Source organism: Spea bombifrons, chromosome 4, assembly GCF_027358695.1.
Source record: "Spea bombifrons isolate aSpeBom1 chromosome 4, aSpeBom1.2.pri, whole genome shotgun sequence".
NCBI lineage: Eukaryota > Metazoa > Chordata > Amphibia > Anura > Pelobatidae > Spea > Spea bombifrons.
The window spans coordinates 98,513,171-98,540,708 of record NC_071090.1 but is presented as its reverse complement, the minus strand read 5'-3'; the positions used below and the strand labels follow the sequence as shown (position 1 = coordinate 98,540,708).

Sequence of the window (27,538 nt, the reverse complement as noted above, 5' to 3'; positions counted from 1 at the left end):
GCCGGATAACCGGGAGCTGCCTATAGCACCGGTCCTCAGTGAGCCATTTAAAGGGAAATCATTGATCTCCCCAAGCAGCCCATTAAAACAATGGAACACCATGCCAAGTTGGCACAGCCATCATAGCTGCACGACTTTATAAGAGAGAGCCAGGATGTGACGTCATTAAGGACGTACGGGATCGGTGATGACATTTTCCAAGGTTAGTCTTAGTGCAGCCCCAAAGATAAGTACAGCACTGCAAACAAGTACACAAGGTGAAGGGGCAGCATAGGACACCGGGAGAAGAAATCCCTAGAGTCATGGCATTAAATCAAAAAGATATTGTTATGACTATTATTATTTTTATATCTTAGTTGTTCTCCCTTGTGCTTTGTGGTGCTTTGCACCATATGCTATACACTGATGTTTAAGTAGAATACTGCAGTATGCCCCCTGCGTTTAGTTGAGGCAGCTGGGGGAGATGTTAAGTAAGAAAAAAGTCTATTTTTTAGTTCACTGGAGTCTCAATATGCATTTAACGTGAAAATAGGGCTGGAGTGCTCCTTTACAAATATTACCTGATGTACACAGAATCCCCAAACTCAGACACTTTTTAGTTATGTCACCTACACATATTGTGATTAAAACATACAATAATAATGCTTACCTGTTTGGTCCCACTCCAGCAAGCCAATAAAGAAGGGTTTATACGAAGCAGAATATAATATTCTTATTTACTGTACATTGCTTGTACCAGACCATTTGCAGGCTATATGAGTAATTCCTGACCCATAGCCTCTTTTTACTTCCTTACCTTATTTTACTTCTTCTGCAGCAATAAATCGGGAACATCTTACCCAGCTGGACCCATAAAGATTGGTGAACTGAACACTGTAATATTAAACGCTGTGCTTTGGTGAACATATCTCCCTGTCTTTAAAGTTTTCAAACTGCTGATAAAAAAGGCAAAAGGCATACAGTGAAGCACTGTAATTATGGTTGTAAAGGATATGCGTGTTTTATTTGTTACAAAGAGTTGCAAAAATGGTAAGTTTATTTTTTTATTGTTTCATGCAAGTCCTCACCTACACCTCATCCTCTGCTATCTAGAAAGTTAGTTCTAGCAACCTGAACGCTCCTTTAAGATTAAAACACAGCGCTGTCTGCATCACATGACACGGGACGCAATGTCATCGCGTAAATATTGATGTCGCATACAAACATTTGCCGCAAAATTAGCTTCACGCGTCTTTATCTGTCAGAGTATTCTGGCTTCACAAATGATGCTTCTGACTGCAGATCTGGCTAGTACCAGCCCTAAGTGTCTGGAGTCCGGCTAGTAAGGCAACACAACATCAACTAACTCCGACTGGGAAACAGGAACTAAGGGGCACACATGCCAAACTTTATGAAAGTTTTCCTGCCTTTCTTCTACGTGTTGCAAAAGCCTACTTGGCACACAATGCCAGGCGCTCTACTGACAATGCAAATATGATACAATCAGAAGGGAAAAACGGGGGTAGTCGCCCTTTAGAACAATAGTTAGCTGTCTTTTCTTGGCCTTTTGGCTAATATCAAATAAGTAACTGTGAGAGAGGAAATCTTGGTCTTCTGGCCTAATGGTTAAGCGTGCATCACAAAGCCTGGGGGGTTTGGTCCACCAGACTGATTGTATGGGGGCAATTTTCACCTCACTGTGCACATTGCTCAGAAATGCACCACCTGCACCCAGGACCCTTCATATATACTTTTTAGTTTTTTCACCCTTCGCGTAAATTTCCCTTGTTCCGGTAACACAGAACTCTATAACATATTTTGTGGGTATCTTTTGAGTTGTGGATTTTGATTTTTTAGCACTAATGCAGTACACAATAAAGATTGGGCACCTGGTATACACGTGGCCCTACACTTTGGAGCACGGGCACCTTTTCTTCAATCATTGACTGAGAGGCACGATGGTCCCTCTGGCTTCACAGAAAAGAAACTAAATGATTTGACCCAGTCTAACGGTGTCAGCACCTTCAACAGAGGTATTTTATTAAGTCAGGAAACATGTTCCGGTCCACATCTTTAGTGGCACTAGATGTCCCTGATGAGTGTGACACGTGAAGGTCCAACTACATTAAAATATAATTGTGGTTTAATTTATTAATAAATATACATAAAAAAACAAATGTAAAGAAGCCAATAATTTACTGATAATATACTATAAAAAAATTGGCTCCATCATAATTCACTATTTACTTGCATCTTCCCTTTTTTGATGAATATAAATGCAAGTTAAAGGCAGACCAGCGCTAATTCAAATACATTGATTATACATAGATGTGAGCATCACAAACACAATAAAGGAAATTAAGGAAGCCTGGGGTGTGCATAAAGCTATCCCAAAGCACTTAAAAGTAAAAAGTCATTCAAAAAGATCTGACTAGATAACAGGTATTCTTTTCTGCTTTTCTTTGTAAATTGGAAATATGGTCGCTTTGTCAGTTTGTGTATCTCATGCCCCGGAGGTCGTTTAAATGGATCACGTGTGTCTTACTGATCCGGTACTGCAAGCAAGTCCTGTTCTGAGTGAATTAGATTATCCTGCAGGGAACATAGTATTCCCACACGCCCATCTACCTGCTCTTTAGCAATGTAAAGGCTACTGGAGCGCGACAAGTATATTGTCGAGATGCTCTGCAGGTAGATATTGTGTAATGGGGAGACACGCTGCCTTCTGCGTAAGATATTGTGTAATATAGAGATACTCTGCGGATCTCTAGTAGATATTATATAGTTGGGATGCTCTGCACATCTTTGGTTGATATGAAAGAAGAGATAATTTGCCGGTCTGGCACACTGTGTATCACGTGTATAATGTGAGAAGAAATGCTTTCTAGATCTCTGCTACACGTTGTATAATGGGGTGGTGCTCTGTGGATATTGTATAATGTCATATTATATAGTATAAAGATGCCCTGTAGGAGTTGGGTAGGTATTATTTAAGGGTAGGTATAAGAGGTGTGATGCTCTTCAGACCTTTGAAAATATATTATATAGTAGGGAGATGCTCTGCAGGACCCTCGTAGATATTGTATGATGGAGATATGCCCTGCAGTATGTGGTATATACTGTACGACAGAGAGATGTTCTTCATAGGTTTAGATAGATATCATCTATGGATTGTTATATTGAGGAGATGGTATATTCGTTTTCCCACCTTTAAGTCCGAAGAGGGGAGGGCAAGAGGGGGCACTAGACATACAGAGCAAATAGAAAAACACAGGTAGGCAATAAGGAGGAGGTAAGTAGGTATTGGGCTGGGAGTGGGTAAAGGTGGGGAGGATATTTTACCACCCCCCAGAAAACAATTCTGCACGCACCCATAACTACATGCGCAATTTTCCAGTCTGTTGGAACGTTTTGTGATAATCCCTACATAGTGTGTTCTCTGGGAAACGGATCTTTGCTATCCTCTCACCTGCTACAATGTGAGTGAGATGTGGGAACAAGTACTGTCTCACAGGCTGAGAAATAATATTCTCAATTTAAATTAATTCAGTTCATTGCTCACATACCCCTCCACAGGCTACTTCAAGTTGCCATATTGGTATATACCGTATTGTCTCTTCTAGGTATAGTAAATGTAAACTATTGTCCCTTAATATATATGGAGCACTTTCATCTACCCAACTGGCCCATTGAGAGGTATGGTGCACCCAAAGCCGGCCTTAAGTGTTCTGGCGCCCTGTGCGGACTACTCCTCTGGCGCCCACCATCCCAAAATCATTTACACATATTCATTAATGCAGTCTCACAAATCATTCACACAATTCATCCACACATTAATTCATTCTCGTACGCATTCACACTACCCCGTCTCCCCATCTACCCTTCCCCTTCCTATTATCTGCCCCTTCTCACTATGCACCCCTCTCCCCCTTCTCACTGCATTCCCCCTTTCTCAATATGTACCCCCTCTCCCCCACTTCTCACTATCTATCCCCACTTCTTACTTCTTACTTCTCACTATCTAACCCCCTCCCCCTTTCTCACTATCTAACCCCTCTCCCCCTTCTCACTCCCTTCCCCCCTCTGCCCCTTCTCACTATGTACCACCTCTGCCCCTTCTCACTATGTACCACCTCTGCCCCGTCTCATTATGTACCACCGTCTCACCTATGAATACCAACATTCCCAATTCCCAGAGAGGGGCACTTTTCTTTTTTGGGGTGTAGTTAGAGGTGGGGGATGGGTTTTACCAAGACTTTTCATGTGACTCTATGCCCTATGTTTAGCTCCGACAAAACAGGGGCACCTGGGGGGGGCGCAGCGTGATTTAGGAGAGGGACTGGCCAAGTTAAATGGGGACACTCAGCAGTAACAATTCATTTAGCAAGTTCTTACCTGTCACAGAGCATTGCAACGACCCATGAGGGCAAGTATCAGGGCCCCCGCAGAGCACCTTACCCCCATACCCAGAGAGTTTCGCTTCTTCCAGCGCCTGAATGGCAGGGCTTCCCAGCACTTTACTAACTATACTAACTACCTGCTCCGAAAGGGTTAATGATAGCAGAAGATAACCAGGAGGTGAAGTCCGGTAATAAAAAGCACCTGTATGGGGCAAAAAAATCTTAATGTTCCCGGCATAAGGGTTATAATAATCTGTGATCGACCCCATGAAGCCGCGGGGCAAAATTCCTAATTAGCATTCCGAGGCAAAGTGCAGAAATCATTAGCGACGTCCAGCCGGTTTCCATGGAAACCATTCCATATAAACAACTTTGCCATGTTTGCAATAAATGATTTTGCCCCAGTCTCGGGGTGATGGGCAGATTCTGATAGATTTTACTCCATTATAAGAGTCTTAGTGTTTTCACCCCAGAATCTCTGAGTTAATGGGCAAATTCTCAGGGTTTTTACCCCAAATTTTAGAGTGTTGGGGTTTATGGGCAGATTTTCTTGGATTCAGGGTTTTCAGGATTTAACCCAGATCTCAGAATCTTGCGTTCAGATTCTCAGGTGTTTACCCCAGTCTCAGAGTCTCAGGGTAAATGGGCAGATTTTTGAGGGGTTCTTATCCCAGTCCCAGAATCTTGGGGTTAATGGGCAGATTCTTAGTGTTTTTACCCCAGTTTCAGAGTTAATGGCCAGATTCTCAGTGATTGTACCCCAGTGTCAGAATCTCAGGGGAAAATGGGGAGATAATCAGGGTTTTTACCCCAATTTTAGAGTCTCAGGGTTAATGGTCAGATTTTCAGTGTCTTGGATTTTTAGAGTCTTGGAGTCTCCGGGTAAATAGGCAAATTACACCAGTCTCAAAGTGTTAGGGTGAATGGGTAGATTATCAAGGTTTTTACCCCAGGGTGTCTCAGGGTGTCTCAGGGTGTCATGGGCCGGTCCTTAGTGTGTTTACCCCAGTCTCAGGGTTTTTACCCCTTTTTTGCAATCTTGCTGTAAATGGGCAGATTTTCAGGGTTATTACACAATCCTCACAGTGTCTGGGTAAATAGTTAGATTATCTGGGTTTTGCCCCATTCTCTAGGTGTTAGGGTGAATGGCAGATTCTCAGATTTTTTACCCCATTTTCAGAGCCTCGCGGTGACCGGACAGTATTTTAGGATTTATACTCCAGTGCAGGGTCCCTATTTCCCATCCTACTTCCCTCCTATGTACCCCTATGTGCAGATAGCCCCTCCCCCCACAGCAGAGCCGGCCTTAGGTGTTCTGGCGCCCTGTGCGGACTACTCGTCTGGCGCCCCCCCCATCCCAAAAAAAGAAAGGAATCAAAACTTGTAACAAAACCCCAATCACTATATACAACGCCAAACATTGATGTGGTGTAGGCCTACCACTTCATTGTCTGGCTTAGTAGTAGGGATGCACCGAAACGAATTCTGGACTGAAACCAAAAGTGCAGCATTTACCTGGCCGAAACCGAATATGACCCCCCCCACACACACCATAACACATAACAAAACAATTAAATAACAATATTTATATATATATATATGATTAACAGCAATCACATTCTTATCATGCCCGCAGATTCCAGGATGTACTCGTAGACTACTTGGCATGATAGGAGTATGATTGCCCTATGTACCCCGTCTCACTCCATTCTCCCTATCTACCCCCTCCTAACTATCTACCCTCTCCCTCTTTGAAGTTCACTTACCTTTCAGAAGTCCTGCGGTGAGGGTGCAAGGCCTTTGCCTCCCAGCTCTGCCACTGTATGGAGTTATGATGTACTTTAGAGCATAATTATATAATGAAAAATACATTGGAAATGGTACAGCATAACACCCATCACTCTCACACCCTTACCAATCCACACATATATACCAATCCACACATATATACCAATCCACACATATATACCAATCCACACATATACACCAATCCACGCACATACACCAATCCACACACATACACCAATCCACACATATACACCAATCCACACATATACACCAATCCACACATGTACACCAATCCACACACATACACCAATCCACACACATACACCAATCCACACATATACACCAATCCACACATATACACCAATCCACACATATACACCAATCCACTCCACACATATACACCAATCCACATATATACACCAATCCACACATATACACCAATCCACTCCACACATATACACCAATCCACACATATACACCAATCCACACATATACACCAATCCACACATATACACCAATCCACACGCATACCAATCCACATGCATACCAATCCACACGCATACCAATCCACACACGTATACACCAATCCACACATATACACCAATCCACACATATATACCAATCCACACACATATACACCAATCCACACATATACACCAATCCACACATATACACCAATCCACACATATATACCAATCCACACATATACACCAAACCACACATATACACCAATCCACACATATACACCAATCCACACATATACACCAAACCACACATATACCAAACCACACATATATACCAAACCACACATATATACCAAACCACACATATATACTAATCCACACATATACCAAACCACACATATATACCAAACCACACATATATACTAATCCACACATATACACCAATCCACTCTCACTGTCACTCTATGCTTTCCTACCTTTCCTCTTTCAGTTTCTTTGCCTCCTCTTCGCTCTTCTTCTTAGTTCTTCTGTCTTCTCTTCTTACGGGTCAGAGGGCACGGAGACCGGTGGGCGCGGCTTCAGTGCTGTGCGCCGGGATCTGACAGCAAACCCCGGCGCACAGCAGCTGTTGCCGCGGGGATCACAAGGGAGCGGTATCGGAGGTCTGTTAAAGACCTCCGATACTGCTCCCTTGCGAGCCTGCTCCTCCAGCGGCGGACATTACTGTCCGTCTCTGGAGGGGTGCCGGGTGCCCCCATACTGGCGGCAGCGGACCCCGCGGCGGCAGGGGCGTCGGACCGCGCTGCGGCGGACCCCGCAGCGGCAGTGGCGTCGGACTGCGCTGCGGCGGCGGCGGACCCCGCGGCGGCGCCCCCTGGAGTGTGGCGCCCTGTGCGGTCGCACAGGTCGCACACCCCAAAGGCCGGCCCTGCCCCACAGCACCATTGCTCCCACAAGAGGGGGAACCCCAACTACTCTACACCGGGTATTACACCAGGTATGGATATAAATCAATAAATAAACCTATGTAATATTCCGCAGTGCTGTTCAATGTTCCTGTATGTGTATAAGAAACCTGTATTGTGTGTATACCATAGGCGCCGCCATACTAACTTCCTGGATCTCAGGATTTGCATCATTATATTGTTGCCCGTCCCTTTTTAGAAGGTTTCACTCCACCTTTGTGAATCCCCTCATTGTCCGAATAATAAATGGTATGATCCATACTAGATGTTGACCAAGGAGGACATTTTCCAATGGACAAAAAACATAGCACTTAATGTTAAAAAATAACATATAAACATATATTTATTGAAAAGCTGAGAGTAATCTACCGACCCAAATAATATAGTACAATTAAATCAAAATGACATATAAAGGGTTACAACAACCAAATGGTGACAATTTTTTCATTTGACAGATGTAGAAATAGAGCTACATTCAGGGTCACAACTAGACCGGAGCAAGCAGGGCTCATTACTAGCACAATAGATATATAAGTTGTGGAACAAAGCCTGTGATGTTGGTTGACAGATCCATGTTACGCATATCTGAATGTGTGTCCTTGTAAATGCATTATGCTTTTGTATGTCTACTTATCAGTGTAGCAGCACAAGGAACTTAGCAGTGTCACCTACTTCCATGGCCTTGACATATGTAAGGAATTGCGTTTATGCTGTCTAGTAGGTAGAACTTTGTTATGCACGGACATTTAGTTAATTGTTAGAACAAAGCTCCAGAGCTTCTCCACTCCAACAGGAGTGCTTTCTGGGCACACTCACACTCCCCGAACTGGCGCTGGTGCTAACTGTTGGTGAGTATATCATGTAGGTGCAGGCAGCAATAACCTAGGTAATAACATTATTTTACAAGAAAAGGATGGGAACATGCAGTTGATGTGTTCTCCAAAGAAAACGAGCAACCCCTTGACCATAAATCATGTATAATTGACATAGTACCGTGAAATCACGTTCCCCACCAAAGTATAGATTCGACAAATGTAGGGAATGACACACATGGGAAATAAGAATTAAGCCAACATTTCTGATAGTCGGTAAAACCTGTACTGGAAGAACTTTCAGTCATGCAACATTCGATGCAAGCAAGAATTTTTACAAGAATCTGCTGTGGGTTGGTTTACACGGAAACTCGATGCCTCAGGTGCTCAAGCTTATAAAACTAAGCTAAAGCTGCCAAAGGCTTCTTCTTCTTCTCCTTTTTTTTTAAGCCCCAAAGTACCATAAGGCCACAGTGGACACCAGGTCCCCTTCTTTATTTTCTTTGGGGGTCGCACTCCTGAAGGATATGCGGCCCCTTCCTTCCCTCCCCGGCCATGAGGCCTGCAGGAGGACCGGATCTTCTTGGTCCCTCCCCGCAAGGGTTGGGACCACTGAAATACTCGATTGGAGGAGGGGGGCCTCTCAAAAGAACTACCTAACTCTCCTCCTCAATAGAAAAACCGGACCTTTTTAGTCCCGGGCCAGAGACTGGGGACCTAATACATCCAATGGGCTTCATGCTTTCCCAGACCTAAGGCCAGAGGACCAAGCTTTCCCTCTATCACAGGTACTCACTTGATCTTAGCCTGCCGAGAAGCAGGGATGACAGGTATCATTAAATGAATTAGGTAAACAAATCTAGCCTGAGGACCACTTGAAGCCCATGTCCGCTGACCAGTTGACGAGCAATGGACTATTTAACAAACAGAGAGGATCTTCTTAATGTGTCTTCTAAGAAGGTCATGCACCAATTCAGCTGAAAGAAAGAATAGTTGATCTAAGTGCTGAATTCCATTGAAAGTTGTAGCAATTTTGTGATTTTCTTTTTTTTATCCTTCCTGAAAGCTAAACATTCTCTTAAGCAAACCTCACATGTACTCCACTGGGTGAATGGGCAAAAATTCCCAGATAAGCTCTCCAAAATCTTGTAGAAAGCCTTCCAAGAAGAGTGGAAGCTGTTATAGCTGCAAAGGGGGCACCAACTACATATTAATGTCTATCAATTTAGAATGCAATAAATAAATAAAAGTCCATATAGGTGTAATGGTCAGGTGTCCCAACACTTTGTCCATATAGTGTATCGCAGTTATGTCACATTATGGTATTTCTTTATGATAATTTGCTCATAAGCTGTTACATCCTTACGTGATGTATTGTGAAAACATCACACATTCTGCTATGGAATAGTTTTAATTTAATGCTGACTCTGCAGTTTGTAACACCCTAGTCTGATATCTGCAGCCTGTGATATGACATTTATGTAAATGTATTTTCGGAAGGCGCTGCTATATCCTATGCAGAAGGCGCTGCTATATACTATGCAGAAGGCGCTGCTATATACTATACGGAAGGCGCTCCTATATACTATGCAGAAGGCGCTGCTATATACTATGTGGAAGGCGCTGCTATATACTATGCGGAAGGTGCTGCTATATACTATGCAGAAAGCTCTGCTATATACTATGTGGAAGGCGCTGCTATATACTATGCGGAAGGCTCTGCTATATACTATGCGGAAGGCGCTGCTATATACTATGCGGAAGGCACTGCTATATACTATGCGGAAGGCGCTCCTATATACTATGCAGAAAGCTCTGCTATATACTATGTGGAAGGCGCTGCTATATACTATGTGGAAGGCGCTGCTATATACTATGTGGAAGGCACTGCTATATACTATGCGGAAGGCGCTCCTATATACTATGCAGAAAGCTCTGCTATATACTATGTGGAAGGCGCTGCTATATACTATGCGGAAGGCGCTGCTATATACTATGTGGAAGGCGCTGCTATATACTATGTGGAAGGCGCTGCTATATACTATGTGGAAGGCGCTGCTATATACTATGTGGAGGTGTATTGTGTCCATGTTTACTTCTGGATTTCTTAGGTTCCGCTTGTGAAGAACACGTGTAAGACTTATGGCCAGTCAGAGTGATTCAGCACACGGCCCTGTCCCTACCCGTACACACAGACGCACTCCCCTCCCAGATCTCTCCCTAGAAACAGCTAAGTGGCGATACCCTGCAGGCCGCAAATAGAAAAAGTACGGGATGCTCTGCACACAGGAAATACACACGACTGATGCGCTGCAAGTCTGAAACAGGAAAGGGTTCTCAAGTGATGCTCTGCAGATCATAAAAAAAGAAAAGGGTTAATGATTAATGTTCTGCAGCACGGGAGCAAGAAGCGGCAGATAATCACAAAGCGGGTTAACCGGCAAAGGTTGTGCGGGAGCCGATTATTTGCTGGGTTTTTTTTTTTTCTCGTTTTGAATGGCGCTCCTTTCCCACCCGCAGGCTGCAGAAAGGTTCTCAGTGACTCAGCAGACTGGCCAACATGGAGACAAAGCTGATTTACACAAGATCCAAAGCACAGAAGTGCCGCAGTCACCAGACGCTGCTTCTGTCCTGATTTTATCTCTGGGATAATGTACCCACGGAACAGCAGCCATGCTAAATAACCAAGTATTTGAGCAACGCTTTATTTCTAAAAGCAACATTCGATTTAAGTGCTGATCCCTTTCTAGCAGCGCTGGCTCTGTTTCAGGACAGGACTACGTGGTGAAAGGATGATGTTACTCTCTAAAGCTCGTTAGTGCGATGAATAATGTAGTACCGTCTACTGCAATCCTCAGCAATTTACATCTCCATTGCTGTATTAACATGGTTACTCCAAGCTACAGTGACATTATTACCTCGGGCACCGCCATCCTCAGAGCGAAGCACCGGGATACGATCTCTCCTTCTGTCTTAAGGGCACTTTTTACGGCATCAAGTTCATCACAGTCCTCCATAGTATAAATGGGCCCGTTGGGGAGATCTATGTTGTAACTGGCCCCTTGAGCAGCAGCTTACCGCGGGCTTGATCTGACCACTGGTTCTGCTGCACCCCTGGACTTGCCACCTTAGACCTATTTGTCCTTGGCCAGAATAAATCGCTGCCAGGCTGCATGTTTCGTGTGTAAATAGATGTTTACATATTAATTTATGATTACTGTTTCCAGCTTGACAAGATTCTAGATCGACAAGCGAAATTGGTTACAGACACAGGCCTGGCCCTGGTTGTGTCATACTAGTGGCCAGCCTGTGGCATATTCACAGGCTCCCTGGCACACTGCTTTGATCTTAGCCCATTTATGCCAGCACAGCCTCCGTAGAATGCTATTCCTAGACACTGCTTGTTCTTAATAAGTGGAGTGCCAGGGTATGATGGCATAACCAGGCACGCTTTATGCCAAAGATAAGTATGTCGCTGCAGACTGCTCCACCTTCTCTATTTCCATTCACTAGCCTTGGTTACAATGAAGTAAGAATCCATGTTGCATGTGGTACATCTGTACCTGGATCCTGAGTCAGTTTAACTGGGCAGACTGGATGGGCCGATGGTTCTTATCTGCCGACACATTCTATGTTTTCGATGTTGAAAGGGGGTCTGTCTGTTCTACACCCTTTGTTAATACAGCATGCAGGAACATAAGCATGTGGACACCTAGAATACAGTTTAGTATCTTATCCATTTTTTAATAAAGAAATTTTTATTTTTTTTCCAAAAATCTCAGAGACTTAGTGGTAGAGGCTGATACAGTGAGGGAATTTAAACATGAACGGGACAGACATACGGCTGAATAGGAATCATATTTAAGATTAACTTCTGCATAAAGGTTCAGCACATAAACTGATAGGTGTCATATACAACAACGCTCATTCACGTTACCAACAAACACATTCATACACATTCGGTCATGGCTACAAAGCTAGATAAAATGTTGCAATCATGTACGTTGCTGATTATAGCATAGATATGGACACAATAAACATTTAGTATTTCGCTAACATTTATATGCCAAAATAGCTACAATGATTTCACCCGGCCAGCACATCTTCCAAATTCCACTTGTCCTTGTTTCTCCTTGAGTTCTGTCCAGGCGACAATGAAAGGGTTACATGCCCAGTCCCTCTCTAATACCTGCATTATCCTCAGTCTGTTCTCATTCTGAGCATGAAGCAGATTCTTCCGCTCTAACTGATGCAAGGATGATGAAACAGGGGCTGATGCAAGACCTCGCAGGCATTTCATATACAGCAGAGCTGTGTGCGCCTATACGATATGAATAAATCCTTAGGAAGAGAAAGACGCATAACGAGGAGTAAAGCCGTGTAGATGGTGTACTATGGACTCATTATATGCTTTATTTTTGTGTAAAATAAATTCTTTGTTTGGTGCTAAAATGAAAAGTATCAGAGAGATAACATGACAGAAGTATTCAAATGCATCAACTGGATTTAAAAAGTCCAACAGCGAAGTATATTTCTAAACAAGGAGAAATGTTAGGATAACAGACCAGAGTGTAAAATATGAGCACAAGAAAGTATTTCTCCTCTGAGAGGCAGAGGTTAACAGAGAGCGCATGTGAGCCAGAATAGGATAGTGACAAGGCTATACTGAGTATAAAAGAAGACCAAGGTTAGATGCTTTACAGGTTGTGAAAGACTCTCACACCGCATGGACAGAACCGTTCTTATGACATTATATTCTTCTAGTACAACTCATTATGATCCTGGTTTAATATTATGTTACAAAATGAACATCTACTGCTTTCATTCATTTACAATCATTCGCAAATACCCCATGAAGGTCGACTGACCTGCATCTCTTAATATTTGTACATCCCATGAAATGTAACTGCAGTAGCCACAACCCAACTGGGCTCTAAGTGGACATAAAAGATTTAAACTAGTGGGTAACTGCAACATTCTCTACCCCTGCAATCAGCAGCCATCATCATTATCAAGCCATCTCAACGACCAACAACCCTCTTCAGATCATGCGGACTCGTGACTTATCAACTCATCCCCAAGCACTTCCCACTCAACCACCGACTAGATTGTAAGCTTGCAAGAGCAGGGACCTCTTTTCTGTTTGTACCAGTCTGTTATTGTGTGTGATCTGAATTCATTCATCTGATTGTAACAGTGCTATGGAATCTGCTGGCGCTATATAAATAAATGTAATGTAACTGAGATGATAAAAAAAAACCCATAGACAATATGATTAGCATCCAGAGTATTCTTTGTTTTAAAACATTCCGAATTCGAGGGTTTTAACTGGACATAGGCTTGATATTCCCAAAGATGGTTGAGATTTGAGGAACGCTGAGGACAAATCTCAGCATCAGCATGTTGACAGCCCCAGGAGGCAAGCCAACAAAGGTTAATAAAGTACATTTGAATCCAGATACATGTTTATTTGCAAAGCTTGACTTGTACATTTTCTGGCAAGCTCTACATGCGTCATTGTTACTTTATGTTATGTTCCGTTTCATTATAACTTCTGGAAGATTTCCACCTGGGTTTGTGTTACAAGAAGGTGTGGTACTTGGCGTGTCTCGGATCTTATGTGTCAATATTTTAAGTATATTTGTAAATTTAAATAATCTATAATTCTCTGAGCCGTATATTTGTTTTGCAAACAAGATACATCCTCTGTTATCTCATGCCCCAGGTAATAGTCTCAGCACTATGGTATCATAGAGGGATTATCCAAAAAGACACCTTAGTTGCAGCCTAGGGGTGGCAGCCATGGACCACAAAGTCTTGTTGATCAACAGCAAACATTATGGAGCTTTACATGCTGTCTGCATCTGCTAGATTGTGTAGTGGTTTAATGCCACAACCGTCATGGTTCATGTGTGGCATTACTGTCTGGTTTGGGTTACTCTGGGGCTGCTACAAAATGGCCCAAGCTAAGGTATCTTACTCACGTGTCTAATGCATACACACCTCAGGGCCCACGGTGAATAAAGGAGACAAGCTGACCAGTTTAACTCACAGACATAGCTATGCCTATTAAAGGGCAGAGAGATTGTTCTGTTATAAAGGCTGAGCTGGCCCTCGGTAATCCATTATGAAATCTGTAAGATTAAACCCCATGCGATATACTGGAACATATCATACCATCTTCCAGGATTTACTCCCTCGACAGGGCCCCCATCATAAATATTTGGTTTAATAAAAGCATAGGGCCTGTGACCTCTACTGCCGCTCTCCATCACCTACAGCAACATCAGCACCACACCATGTGTCCCTCAGCAGGCATATTTAATTTCTCCTGCCATACGTTCCCATTTCCCTCTACTGTATATTATGTACATTCTGTTATGTGTTTGTTTCGTTCAATCTCTCTCCGTGTCTTAAGTAACCATCTCTCCTTCTACACCCCTCTGAGTTTTTATCATATGTGAGACCTTTTAATCATTCAACATAAAAAAGAAATGTCCCACAAGCATTCAGGACATCAGAGATGACTTCTTCATAATCCATCTTTAACATAGTTGTCAATTTGCCCAGGGGTTGCATTATGGCAGTTTGGCACCATGAGTGGGCCATTTAACCTCATCACAAAGTGCCCATAGATCTTATATAAGATGTACATGTTTCATCGCTTAAAGGTCTGCTTTTGAAGACGTCCACTTCATCACAGGACTATTTCCATGCACTATAAGGTTTGATTCTTCGGGAAAGTATTATACATTTCTAATAGTTAAATAATCTAAAATGTGCCTGAAACATTTTTGCCTTTGTAAAAGAAGTCAACAGCTCTGCAAGGAATAATGGAAAACAAAGAATTAAAACGTAAATTTGACCCGGTCAAGATTATTATTTATAGATTCATATAGTGCCATGATATTCCGCTGTTCACTGGGATACATTTTTCTGCTTCTGTTGTTGCTTATAAACATAAACATCTTCTGCTGTAGCTACCATGCAATCACGTCCAAAAACAACAATGGGATGAATCATAATGAACATGCATTTATATGCCAGGTCTCAGAGTCCAAGTTCCGCTGCCAGTGTATTCAGCAAATCTTAGATTTCTTTCTACCTACAGGAGAACGGCAAGTGATCTGGATACCTGTGATAGTGGGAAGAGGATGCCATCATATGGACTGCAGCGGAATTGCAGATGTAGTGGAATCTGTCATTTTGCTAAACATTAAACTCTATCATGTTATAGCCATTCCTGTAAGAAGCCCATTAACACCGCGTGTTGTTATCAAAATGTGCTATAAAACCTTGAGGCTGTAGCTGACCGCTCTAATACTTCACCATCAACAGACCTATCAAGCCTGTGACAAAGTAGGTTGTATCTGTCTTTAAGGCTCATGACAGCGCTGACTTCTAGCTGTAAGAGGTTAAGGAAATCTAATTTCTGTAATCTATCCAAATGGGAGAGCACTGAGGGCACCTCCAACTCATCTCAGGACCTCTACCTCTTTGGGTGCAAACTATGTTTTGTGATGCATTTGCAGATGTTGGAGATGTGGTGGTTAGCAGCTAGGTTTTAGGACTGACAGACCAAGGAGGAGGGCAAGTCATCTTGTACATGCTTTATTTAGATAATTATTCAGATTATCGAATACTTTATACACCATTGATTTCTATGAGGACGCTGTAAGACATGTCTGTTTTGCTTCCAAGAAATTGAGTCGCTCAGGACAGAGCAGGATACAGCAGGGAAGTGGACTCTCGGCCTTGGGTCTGGCGGTTGATCAAGAATAGGTGTTCCTGCTGGTAATGATCAATCAGATGGGCAACAGAGGGAAATGTCTGGACAGTAAATAGAGAAGAATTTAAGGTGAAAGAACAACAAAGCCTTTATGAAGTCTAAGCCCAAAACCTATTACAAAGTCACAGGCAAACACAGATTAGAAACAGGAAGAGAAGGTGAATATTATGCCATTTACCCATATGTTCAGCGCCATCTTTAATTGGACTTGGGCAAGTGTCCCTTATTGCTGAGCGGATGGGCCCCCAGCCCAGCTGTACCTGCTGCCAGCAGACCTCTTTTAATGCATCTTGGCACTGTGACCTATGTTGATCCCTCCATTTCTACCCATGCAGAAAAAAGGAGAACATACCTGGGCACAATGCAAACTGGCAGCTGGCTCGGGAAATACTTAAATGACTGCAGTGCGGCAGTGGGGGGGAACAAGTGACACCTGTACTGGACCCTTAATATAAGCCTGGGTATGGGCAGCTGCCCCTTTTGCCCTGATTATGTACAAATCTCTCTCACATACAAGTCATAGAAAAGTTTGTAATAATGAGGTTTATGAAAACCCCTCGGGGCCTCACATACTCTGGAATCTTTTGGCAAAATACAGAGCGTGAGGGTTATTTTCGGCTATGTGAGAATATGTGAGATACTAAGCAGGGGAGAGGGCCCCGAACGCCACTGAAATAACTGTGACATGCGTTTTAGGGCTCTAGAGTTATAGACGCATACGGTACGGTTGTAAATCATGTTACTCTCTGTATCTTAATTACGTCATAGCTGCTCATTCGCCGGTAAACTTCAACGTGATTCTCAACAGCTGAAACTCTAGCTGTTGGTTACTTAGGTTTCTAAACATCACAGAAAGAAAATGCAGGGGTCCCATCACACAAGCACTTGGATGGTGAAGTCCTCAGAGACACAACAGGATACTCACTTCTTCATACTGCTTTCCTTCCTTGCCCAGCGAGTAGCCACGGGCACCAAGAGACCGTATGGGGATGTTGTAAATGTGCTCCTTGTACAGCACAACGAGGGTGTATGGCTGTAGGTGATTCTGTGCGGAACTCATGCGTACCAAAAAACAGCCATCCTAAAAAAAAAAAGCATAGATATTTGAGGAACAAAGATGAGGATGGACGATACCTGGCGATGACGGGCGACCCTGGTACTTTTAGTGTCTGGTGGCGTGGATATGTACATTTTTATGCTCATGTAGGGTGCTGCTGGCCATATCCAGCTGTGGCCGCACTTTGCAGCATTTGATCTGTGCCTGGTGCGGGCAGCAGCTCACCGAGTATTGGCCCTGTGTGCCAGATGGCCAGCAGAAGCGTGAGAATGGTGTTTTGGCAGAGATCACGGGAATAATAGAACATTGCTCTTTAGAGAAAACAGGGTGAGGTTACATCGAATAACTGGAGGCAGTGCTGGTTTTTATGCAAAACAGCATATGTGCAGGAGAATCTGTTTATGAGATGCTAGATATCTTCCACATAGGTTTTATGGAGTAGATAGACTATAGAGAGCAATGGAGAATCTAAAGGAAGAGAGATATTTTGTGGCATTAGATATTTTTATGGGAGAGGTTATATGGAGCAACAGGAGGAATTAAAAACAATTGTCTATGGTGTAACAAGGAAAAGCAAGCAATATAACCTTTATTACCCAATATGTACATTAACAGGAATTATGATTCACCCCGAGTTTTACCTTGTTTACTCTGCGCAGCACTTTTTCTGCCTCTTTACGGTCCATATCTCCTCCGTACCAAGTTTTCCCCAACACTCCTGTATCCTATTACAGAGCAGCACAACATCAGCTCATGAGACTGTCACCATATTAATATAATTAATGGTTGGCCTGGCTGTAAATAGGAATACTATGGGGACAGGGGTCAGGGGTCTGTGAAAAAAAAATATTCTTTACATATGCATTTACAAATAAAAATCATATGTATATGTAAAGAAAATATTCTTTACATATGCATTTACAAAAAAAACAACAACAAAAAAAAAAAAAGTCAATGGCTTCCTTAAACCATAGCAGGTTTGTGTATGAAAAAAATGATTCTGGCATAAAGATTAGAAAGTGGTCTTATCACCATAGCAGCCAATGGAATGGTCGAAACAGCAAGACCATAAAATAAAATCTCCAGCAGAATCTCCTTTCAGCCATAAACCCCGAAATATACTTTTCTGCAGGACACCGACTTGGAACCTGTGGCACAATATCCTCTAGGCATGTGGACAAGAGGCGGCTGGCGGGGGTTCATAGCAGCAGTAGCCGTGGCTGACAGATGTTGCTCCTCAGTATTAGTGCAATGAGACGTTTAGGCAGGCGTCTAACAGGTAAGATGAGTGCGTGTGTGAGTGTTCATTTGCCCCGTAAATGCTCTGGTAGGTCTTTAACAATGTGTGGACTGGTGTGTAATACAAACCGTGAAGACCTTCACTGTAATTATTTCAATAACTTTACTTAGACATTCAGTGCTGCCACTAGCCTTCTAGTGCCATCAGTGAGATATTCCAGCCTAGCTGGATTATTATGTCTAGGCCTAGGGCAGCAGGTCCTCTAGGCAGCAGACCCTCTGCTCCAAAATTGGAGGCATCGCCCTATAGGGCAATTATGCTCCCTCTGTGCGCCACTGGTCAACGGGCCGATAACATGGTACCTACATACCCAGATCTCCTCAGTTGACCCATTTACTCTATGGAATCGCATATTGTAGATGGCACCATACATCCTTCCGAGGCAGAGAACCAGGATATGACGCGTATTCTGTTTCTCAGCAGTAAGAACAATGGCGGCAGGGCTGAATTCTGTTTGTGGCTGGGATGCTGTCCTGGGGTCAGGCCTAATGCAACTTTCATTCTCAATACTTCTATAGTACCATGTGCTTCTAACTCACTTCTAGTCCTGCCTGTCTATTCTCCAGTCTTTAGACTGCTGGCAATAAAGATTGTAAAGTAAATAAAAACTAATCAGGAATAAAGGTACAAAGGTGGTGTGAGCATGAAGTTGGTGTGTGTGTGTGAAGAGAGAGAAATGGCTTTACAGAAAATGCTGGGCCTTTTGCAAGATGTGCTGAGGGTCCATCCTCTCTATGTACTGTACGTATCCTGAGTAGCCGTGTGCCAAGCATGTCACCGCACATGTATGACAATAGTACTCGCAGTTATTATTTTGGAGCAAATGGACAGTTTGTTTTTATTAAACTTTATATTTGATTTACATGCTGCCCCCAATATATTCAATTAGCTTGTCCTTATAAGACATAATGATGTGTCTTGAAACCTGCATTGATTACTAGATATCACACAAAATGCATTACCTGTGGATCTGTAAATGTCACATACATATCTGTTGGGCAAAAAGGGACAATGTTAATAGTGCAATATATTTAATAAATAGTTCATGGCATGGTGGTTTATGTAATTAAGAGTTTTGGCTTCACCCCCATTGTCTTGCTGTCCTGTTTATCTGCCTCACTGTCCTGCTGACCGGCTCAAGGAGGTAAAAAAGGAGTTCAGCTTGCACAAAGCCTCCTCATAATGCTAGCCAAGTGGGGTGGATATTCAGGTATGATGGACCGGTGGTCATGCCTCCTATCCTACCCACTTCTGGGTCTGGCTCCACAATTTGCCACACAGCCAACACAGGTGATTTGGACGCCTGAAACGTTTGGGGGGTATGTAGAGTAGTAACACTCTAAAGACTGCCCTAGTGAACAAATTGAGTTTTCTTGAATGGTTGCTATAGATGTGAGCATGGAGTAAGGATAAAAGTGTCTTCTAGGCCCTACTTCCTTGGAGTCTGCCAATATTGATACTCCACGAAGATATTTTTGACAAAGAGTGTCTTACCATCCAACCCTCGATGAACCTCTGAGACACACGGAGGTGGTGTGCGAAGAGCAGAACATGGTAGAGACATCCTGCGGTCAGCAGTAGGGTGCGGCAAAGGCCTTTTGCTGGGTGGTACTGGTTTTGATGGCCACTGAGCTGAAGGTAGAAAAGCAAAGACCAGTTGGTATAACTTTTCAAATTTGGAGGAGGTTAGCTCCGGAACCCTTAGGCAAAAATTACACCTATAACATTTGGTTAGCAAATAAGAAGCAGCAGAATTAAAATTACAGTTACAAAAATTAAAACATGGTCACGCACGGTTCCAAGCAAAACTTGGCCACCTTAAAAGTGGCTCTGTGACTTCCCAACGACTTAAATATTTAGTAGTACTATGAAAAGGGTCAGAGATATCATAACCTACCGACATTATGTGCTCCCTGTTGTCTGTGGTTCTGTGGGAAGAAGCCAAGTTTAATTAAAAAATAATTTCCGAAGAACAATGCTAATAATTTAAAGGCATCACAATTCTAGTATATACACCTTTATATAGATTTCACATACTGCTGATCACTAAGTGTAAAGTGCTGCCCTACAGTATATGTAATGTATAAACCCAGGGAATGGAACCAGTTATAGATCACCTATATTGTGGGGTAGCATGTTATATGTGTCAGTCAGCAATAATTGTCTCTTAAAATAATAGCCACTGTGGCAAATCTATTGTCAAGTGGCTTAAGTTGGCTTGATGCCTTTCTGAACAATGTATTATGCAATCAGCGCCAGCGTGACAAGGGCTCATGCGGGCCCTAAACGATGCATGTTTAAACCAATTGGATTATTCGATCACATTCATTATGCAGGTCCAGGTAAGCCCTTTTAGTAGAAGAAACAAATGGCGGTTGGCCCAAAATACTGCACCGTGGAGTTTGTGATAACATTGCTCGGTAAGTAACTTGAGAAATCACTTTTTTTTTCATATTATATTTTTATTTCGCTCGCTTTCTGGCTGATCACATGTCTGGGAAAGGACCAGTAGGATATATGACTCCAGTGACACAGGTCTCTACTTCCCTTGCCTGTCCTCACCTACTGAAGATACAAAGATGTGACGTTGTATCCCTCTGTCTGTGACAGACATTAGATACTGTCTGTGACAACGCACTCACGAAGAATTGCTTCAATGTTCAAAAGTCGCCTGTAAATTAGACCGACTGCTTCAATGTAGGGCGAAAAGAAGCAGTGAGGAGTGATGGTAGATCAGGCCAAGTTCTCTTACAATTAATCCTGGAGAATTACCCTAAATGCTATTGGCCCCCTCGTGGTCATATTGAAGTAATACAGCTATGGGAGAACTAGAGAATTTTTTCTTGTTTAAATACCGAAATCTCTCTCGTTTCTCATGGCAGTTTTACATCTTTATTCTCAAACAGCTCTCAGCACAGTTAAGACTTAACTCTCAAGGACATTCCATTCAAGGTCTGAAGAAGTTGTTTATTCATTTTACGAGTGTGATGGAGGAAGGGGGATTGGAAAAAAATTAAAATGCCTTGGCACAGTAGACAAAGAGTAGAGAATGTGGCAGGTCATATTAGTTTATATGATACAGTAACTAAAAACAATACTAGAAGGAAAGATATAAAAAGAAAGGCCCTGAGAGGGATCAGAACCCAGGCTAGAGAAATGTTGATATGAGATTATTATGGATGAGAAGAGGAGGGGACATGTGATATTTTGTGAGAGCTAATGAACTCTACGGATTGGAGGGGAAAAAAGCAGAGAGTCATCGACGGACAGGGATAGCTATATAGAGTATATTGACATCATTCTGCCACCGGGAAATGGAAACTGTGCCTGACTTCTCCTCCGGGCCACACCGTAATCTCTGCCAAAGGCACTGAGTGGGGGGTGAGTGTGCTGTTTGGTAGGATGCGATAGAAGTGCAGGAAGGGAAAAGCTGTCATATTTTGGCTTTGACTTCCTTGGAAAATGTTCTGGTGTTCCGGTGGCAGAATGGATGACACACAGAGCGACAGAGACAAAGGGAGTGGGGGTTATGCACGGGGCTGAAGACAGGCCAGCTGGAAAAGAGAAACAGGATTAAATCAGAAAGACAGGGAGTGGAACAGTTCAGACGAGAGGTAGAGAGAGCACAGAGGAAAAGAATGAGGAAAGAGGGCCGTGTAAGAGCAGAGGGGACAATATTATACAGAGGGGACTGGAGAGTGGGGATAGAGTAAGCCAGAGGGAAAAAGATGTAATGGGGGTAATCACGAAGACAAAATGGCTGAGCAGACACCATACATGTTTCCCTGCTACGCCTGCTGGTTATATTAGGCAACAATGATAATTCTAACCTGATTGTTTATCTGCATCGTGGGGCGCTTTTGGGGAGCAGGTGGTACTGCGGCGCGACCTAGAAACAAACCAGTGATACATTTATTTAAAGGTCAGAAACACCTCTTAAAGTATATTACTGATATTTCATCTAGAGGTCTAGAAATACCCCAAAATATCTGTAACTTTAATTTTTCCACGTTCTACCCTTAGTCTAAAGGTTCGTGAACTGACCAAGCGATGCAGGGATCCAGGAAGCTTGTTACAACGTCGTACTTCGGTTAGAATAGGATTTTGGTGGGAAAAGCAGGACATTTGACATGAATTGCTCTGGTAATTTTTTCGTTGGATGTCAGAGCTGGAAAATATCTATATCATCAATAACTGTATTATTAACCGTAGGGATAGGTGATTTTAGTACTGGATTAATTTACGGTAATACGGTATGTAATAGAACCCATTGAACATCAAGATCTTTAGTTAGTTTTTCTGCATCCCTGTTTTTTTTTATTTCCTTCTGTACCTGAATACATGGTTGTGTTTTCTTGGGGTCTCCATAGAGGAAGCGGTGTCCTGCTTTGGTCATTCGGTGGTGGCTCATACAGGTCGTCTTCTTCCTCACCTTCATCACCCTAAAGCAAGAGAGCGACTAATGAGTTGCAAATAAACAATAAGCAACTAACATTATGATCATTATGGCAAGAAGTGATAGAGCAGGGGTCATGGAAATTAGATTGACTATAGAAATGTTATTACTACTAATTTCCATCAAACATGGACAACTATAAAGCAAAGGTTTGAATGAGAGTGGTGGTCACCAGAAAATAACAGAATGCATTTTTTTTATTTTTCTAGACAAAAATGAAATCAAATAATACCACAAACACAACTTTCAAGAAACCCTACTAATAAGTAGGAGTAAGTAATTATTACTCCTAAATTTTATAAATGATGACTCATGTAAGTTCTTTTATATGATGGACACACACGTGTTGGAGGGCAGCACGAGGACCATTTGGGTAAGGGGATTGTGTTACTTACCTCCACAAGATTATTCACTGCAAAAGAAAAATAGAGGAATACCAGTAATTATCAAATACATTAAAGTTACATGTACATTGTGTAATGGGCCGTGGGTCTGTCTGATTGTCCACAACACCAAGCAAAGCGAGTCTTTTTTGACCATAAACAAGAGTAAACATAGTCAGGGTTGTGATCCATCATAAGAAATACAATCTTAAGGACCTACAGTTGGGATTCTGGTTACAAAACATATATGGCAGTGCCCTCAAATACACAATAATGCTTTCTAGTGTGAGGCGTGGGATTCGCATGATTTTCCAATGTAAGACCAATGTAGGTGAGTATGGAATATTACCTTCCAGTGTATGGGAACAATCACCTAATTCTTGACCCTACTATTCAACGATTAACATTATGATTCTATGACACATTATGGTGTGAGCCATTAAATCCAAGTGACTGCTACTGTCCTTGACCAACATTGCTTTTTGATGACAGTTCAGTTTTACCATATTTGTGTGAAGGAAATGTCGTCCGGTAGGTCCTAAAGGAGAAAAAGATCATGAGTTTCCAGCACTGAGATCTACCAGCATATAAAAACATATGCAGAATTCTGAATGATACTTACATGGGTTTTCCACTTCCATACATATTCTGGAAAACAAAGGTTCTGGATTAACGATGACAGATTGCTGTTGTGCACCATGACGCAGGTGTATTTGTAGATTCCTCTACACATCTCATTACAAGGAAACACATAGACGGTGTCTACAAACAATGCAAAAGAAGATGATTTGTCTCACCTTGATGTTGGGAGCTAGGATCAGTGCTGATTGATCTGTTTATTCCTATTTATCCCTTGGTATTTTTGTAGATATGTCTGGATTCTTGCATGTAAGTAACGTATTATATTGTGAGTCGTTCCGCAGTACGGATCTGAGTGCGTCTCTGCAAGATTGCTGTTGAGTCTCTATGTGTACCTGAGGCTCTTTGTTAACGTGTCTATAAAGGGGGTATTGTTCATTTAATTTGTGTTTTATTTGCATGTGCCTCTAGAACAAAGCAGAAGCAGCGGTTAGGGAAAAGGACATTTGTTCACGGCCAGTCCCCCCTCCCACAATGAACCCCAACGCTTGTGTAACATTTTTGTTGTAAATGGTGTTCCCGCAATACTAGACTTGTGTTATACAATGATAGCTTATGAGCCCCCGATGAGTGTTCCTCCCAGATGGGTATTGACCTACATATAAAGGGTGCTATAAAATAACATTTTCCTAAACAAAAGATAAGTCATCCAGTTTTGGCCCATCGCTTGCGCATTGATGTCTCTAACTCCGATCTGGCACTTGTTGAAGAGCACATGTGAATCTCTGTGTGTTATAACAAAGTACATTGATGTCCTTCTAATGCTCCTCCATACCGGGTTATCCTAAAAGTGTATTTGTAGATGCAAGAGGCATTTGCGTATATATATATATATATATATATATGCGTTATTTTCTTTGTTTACATTACAAGAGGATCAATTCCATTACATTCCAAACATTCTCAGGGAATGCCTGTAGTGCTATGAAACAAGCGCATTGAGTGGAGGAAATGTTTTGACACCATAGCAGCAGAAAACACACGTCTATGTTTGTGCTGCTTATTATTCTAGAACACTCAGCTAATGTTTAGTAGAGATGTAGCCTCGCTTGTAAGGTTGCTCAAAAACATGTGTGAACATGTTTGTTAGGGTTTTGTTTTTTTCCCTGAGCTGTTATTTGACCACGTACATAGTACATTTTGTTAAATAATTGTGCGGAAAGCCACAAGCGCTGACATTCACACATTCATAAATGTTTATATATATATTTATCATATATAAGAACTGTCATTGACCTGGAGACCACTTTTTAGGCATACCGGACCCAGCAACGAGGTCACCGCCTGCTAATTATCACACATCTAATGAGAAGGGATAATCTCCTATTAATTCTTTGGAATGTGAGAAGTTAATGAATGACTGTATTGTAGCTCCAAAAAAAAACATTCCAGGGTGCGGTTTCAGTTTCTGGTTAATATTTGTTTGTTCATTTCTTTGAGTCATTTCCATGACTTCATGGGTTAAAAAATGTTTACCAAACTCAAAATTCGTAACATATTAAAAAGGAAGAATCATTTTTTTTTCCAGAACAGACATGTAGGGGAGATTCCAGATAAAATGCAACAATGATGCAGAACTAGATACCATCTCCATACCTCCCAACATTTCCAAGGGTGAAAGAAAAAAAAAAAAGACTTTTTATTGGGTTTTGATAGCTATTTGTATGACATGCTCATTTCAAAGAACTATTTTACTTATTTCTACCACGTAATCTATAACACATCGCCAGCGGATAATTTCCACATTATTCTGACTTTTAGGGCTATAGAACATTGTGATAAACTCATACTCAGTGTATCAGAGGAGACACTGGTGCTGGGGAAAAGCCTCTCGGTCTCAGAAGAGTTCATCGCCCTCCAACCAGTTCCCCTTTCGGGTTGAGCCTTTTGGGTTTGAGCAGCCGTGGGACTTTCTGATGATCCTCCGAGACTGGGGACAAATGCTAAGGGTGCACATGCAGGATAGTCGAGACAAGCCATTGTCAGGGTATTCGATATCAAAGCCGTGATCAGGTAGCCAGAGTTCAGGGTAGTCGTATTAAAGATCAGACACCAGGAATAGTCAGGTTAAACACAGGATCAGTACTATAGAACACGCTAGTAAAGGATACGCTACAACAAGCACAGGCATGATCATCAGAGGGCAAGAAGCAGTGACTTTCTGAGGCTTTTATAGGGCACAGGAGGAAAAAAAGACACAGAATTGGTATTTGGCACCAAAATTGTAATGGAGTGACGTCACTCCGTTTGTGCCCTTCAACCACGGCCATGTTCCATGTGGTGCGGCTGCTGCTCTAGTTGGAGGGAGCCGGATCAGGAAAGGAGTGGGGCACAATGGACGATGCTGCTGCAGGAAGAGCCACCGGATGGTGTGGGACACAGAGTGGTGGTCAACCCCAACAGAGTGGTAGAGGAGCGGACCTTGCTGCCCCGGCAGGAGGCCACCCCAGCAGCAGACCAGCATGTAGGTGACAACCAGCAAATATTATGAGCTCCTACAAAAGGAGAGATATTGGGGGAGAAAAGAAGCAACAGGGGAATTTGGATCCCAAAAGGTGTCCCTCCTAGAGAGTAACACTTGAAAGCAGGCCTGGACTGGGCATCTGGCACAGCGGGGAAATGCTCAATGGTGCTGCATACTTACTGATACCTGCGCTTCAGTGGAGATCAGGTCCTGCAGGCTGCATCTGCTGGCTGGATACACGTGGAAACATGTTGCATGAGTATAAAAATGTAACGTGGGTGTGACAGGAACCTGTGCTCTGAAACAGATGGGCAGCAGCTCAGGTCCCCAAAATAATATATAACTCCAGAGAATGACACAGAATCAGATGCAAAACAAACTAACGTTTATTGAGGAACAACACTGTTTTTTTATAGAAAAAAGACAAAGCAATCATGGGTAAATAGACAACATGAATCAATTCTGTCATCATTATCTATAGTCAGTGGTGGCGAGAGAGTGTCTCTTCAAAGCGGCCAATGGATTCAAACCTGGACAGATGGGACACGGTGGACTAATTGGCAAAGAGGCTATTGTCTCAAAGGGGGGGGGATGTGGGTGGTCACATAGGCTACAAGGCGCTCAGGGTAGTAAGAGAACAGTTACTGGGGCATAACTATAACCAACTATGCAGATATACAGTAGCTTATACATAAAACATATCAACAACCCGAACAACACAGTAAAAATATAATCACATGGATATAACTAAAATGATGACATATTCCATGTCCTGTTACAGCGGGGCTGTGCGTTTTCAGACAGTGTCATATGTAATTGGGAAGCCTCTGGCCTTAAAGTGCCGGTCATCCCGAGGCTAGCGCAGCCTGTTAGGTATGCTATCACTAGACAGTTGGCAGGTATGCCATTTTTTTCTACTTAATAATATTCAGTATCAGTGCATACAATGTAAATGTATAATCAAGTATCCTGGAAACACCTTTATCAGAACATTTGTACACTTTTATTACAAAGAAGAGTTCCAAAGCATATGTCTACAATT

At 42.5% G+C, this 27,538-nt stretch overlaps 1 protein-coding gene across 1 annotated transcript; it reads right to left on the bottom strand.

Annotated features, from left to right (window-relative positions):
* Positions 1-16,003: 16,003 nt before the first annotated feature.
* Positions 16,004-23,444, bottom strand: SH2D6 (SH2 domain containing 6; the record flags this gene model as incomplete). Its single annotated transcript, XM_053463797.1, has 9 exons — positions 16,004-16,238; positions 17,123-17,278; positions 17,896-17,979; positions 19,517-19,545; positions 20,049-20,186; positions 20,452-20,482; positions 22,385-22,443; positions 22,888-22,996; positions 23,406-23,444. Coding segments are annotated over 9 exons (762 nt in total), but the record flags the coding sequence as incomplete, so codon positions are not given.
* Between the last annotated feature and the right edge of the window lie 4,094 nt (positions 23,445-27,538).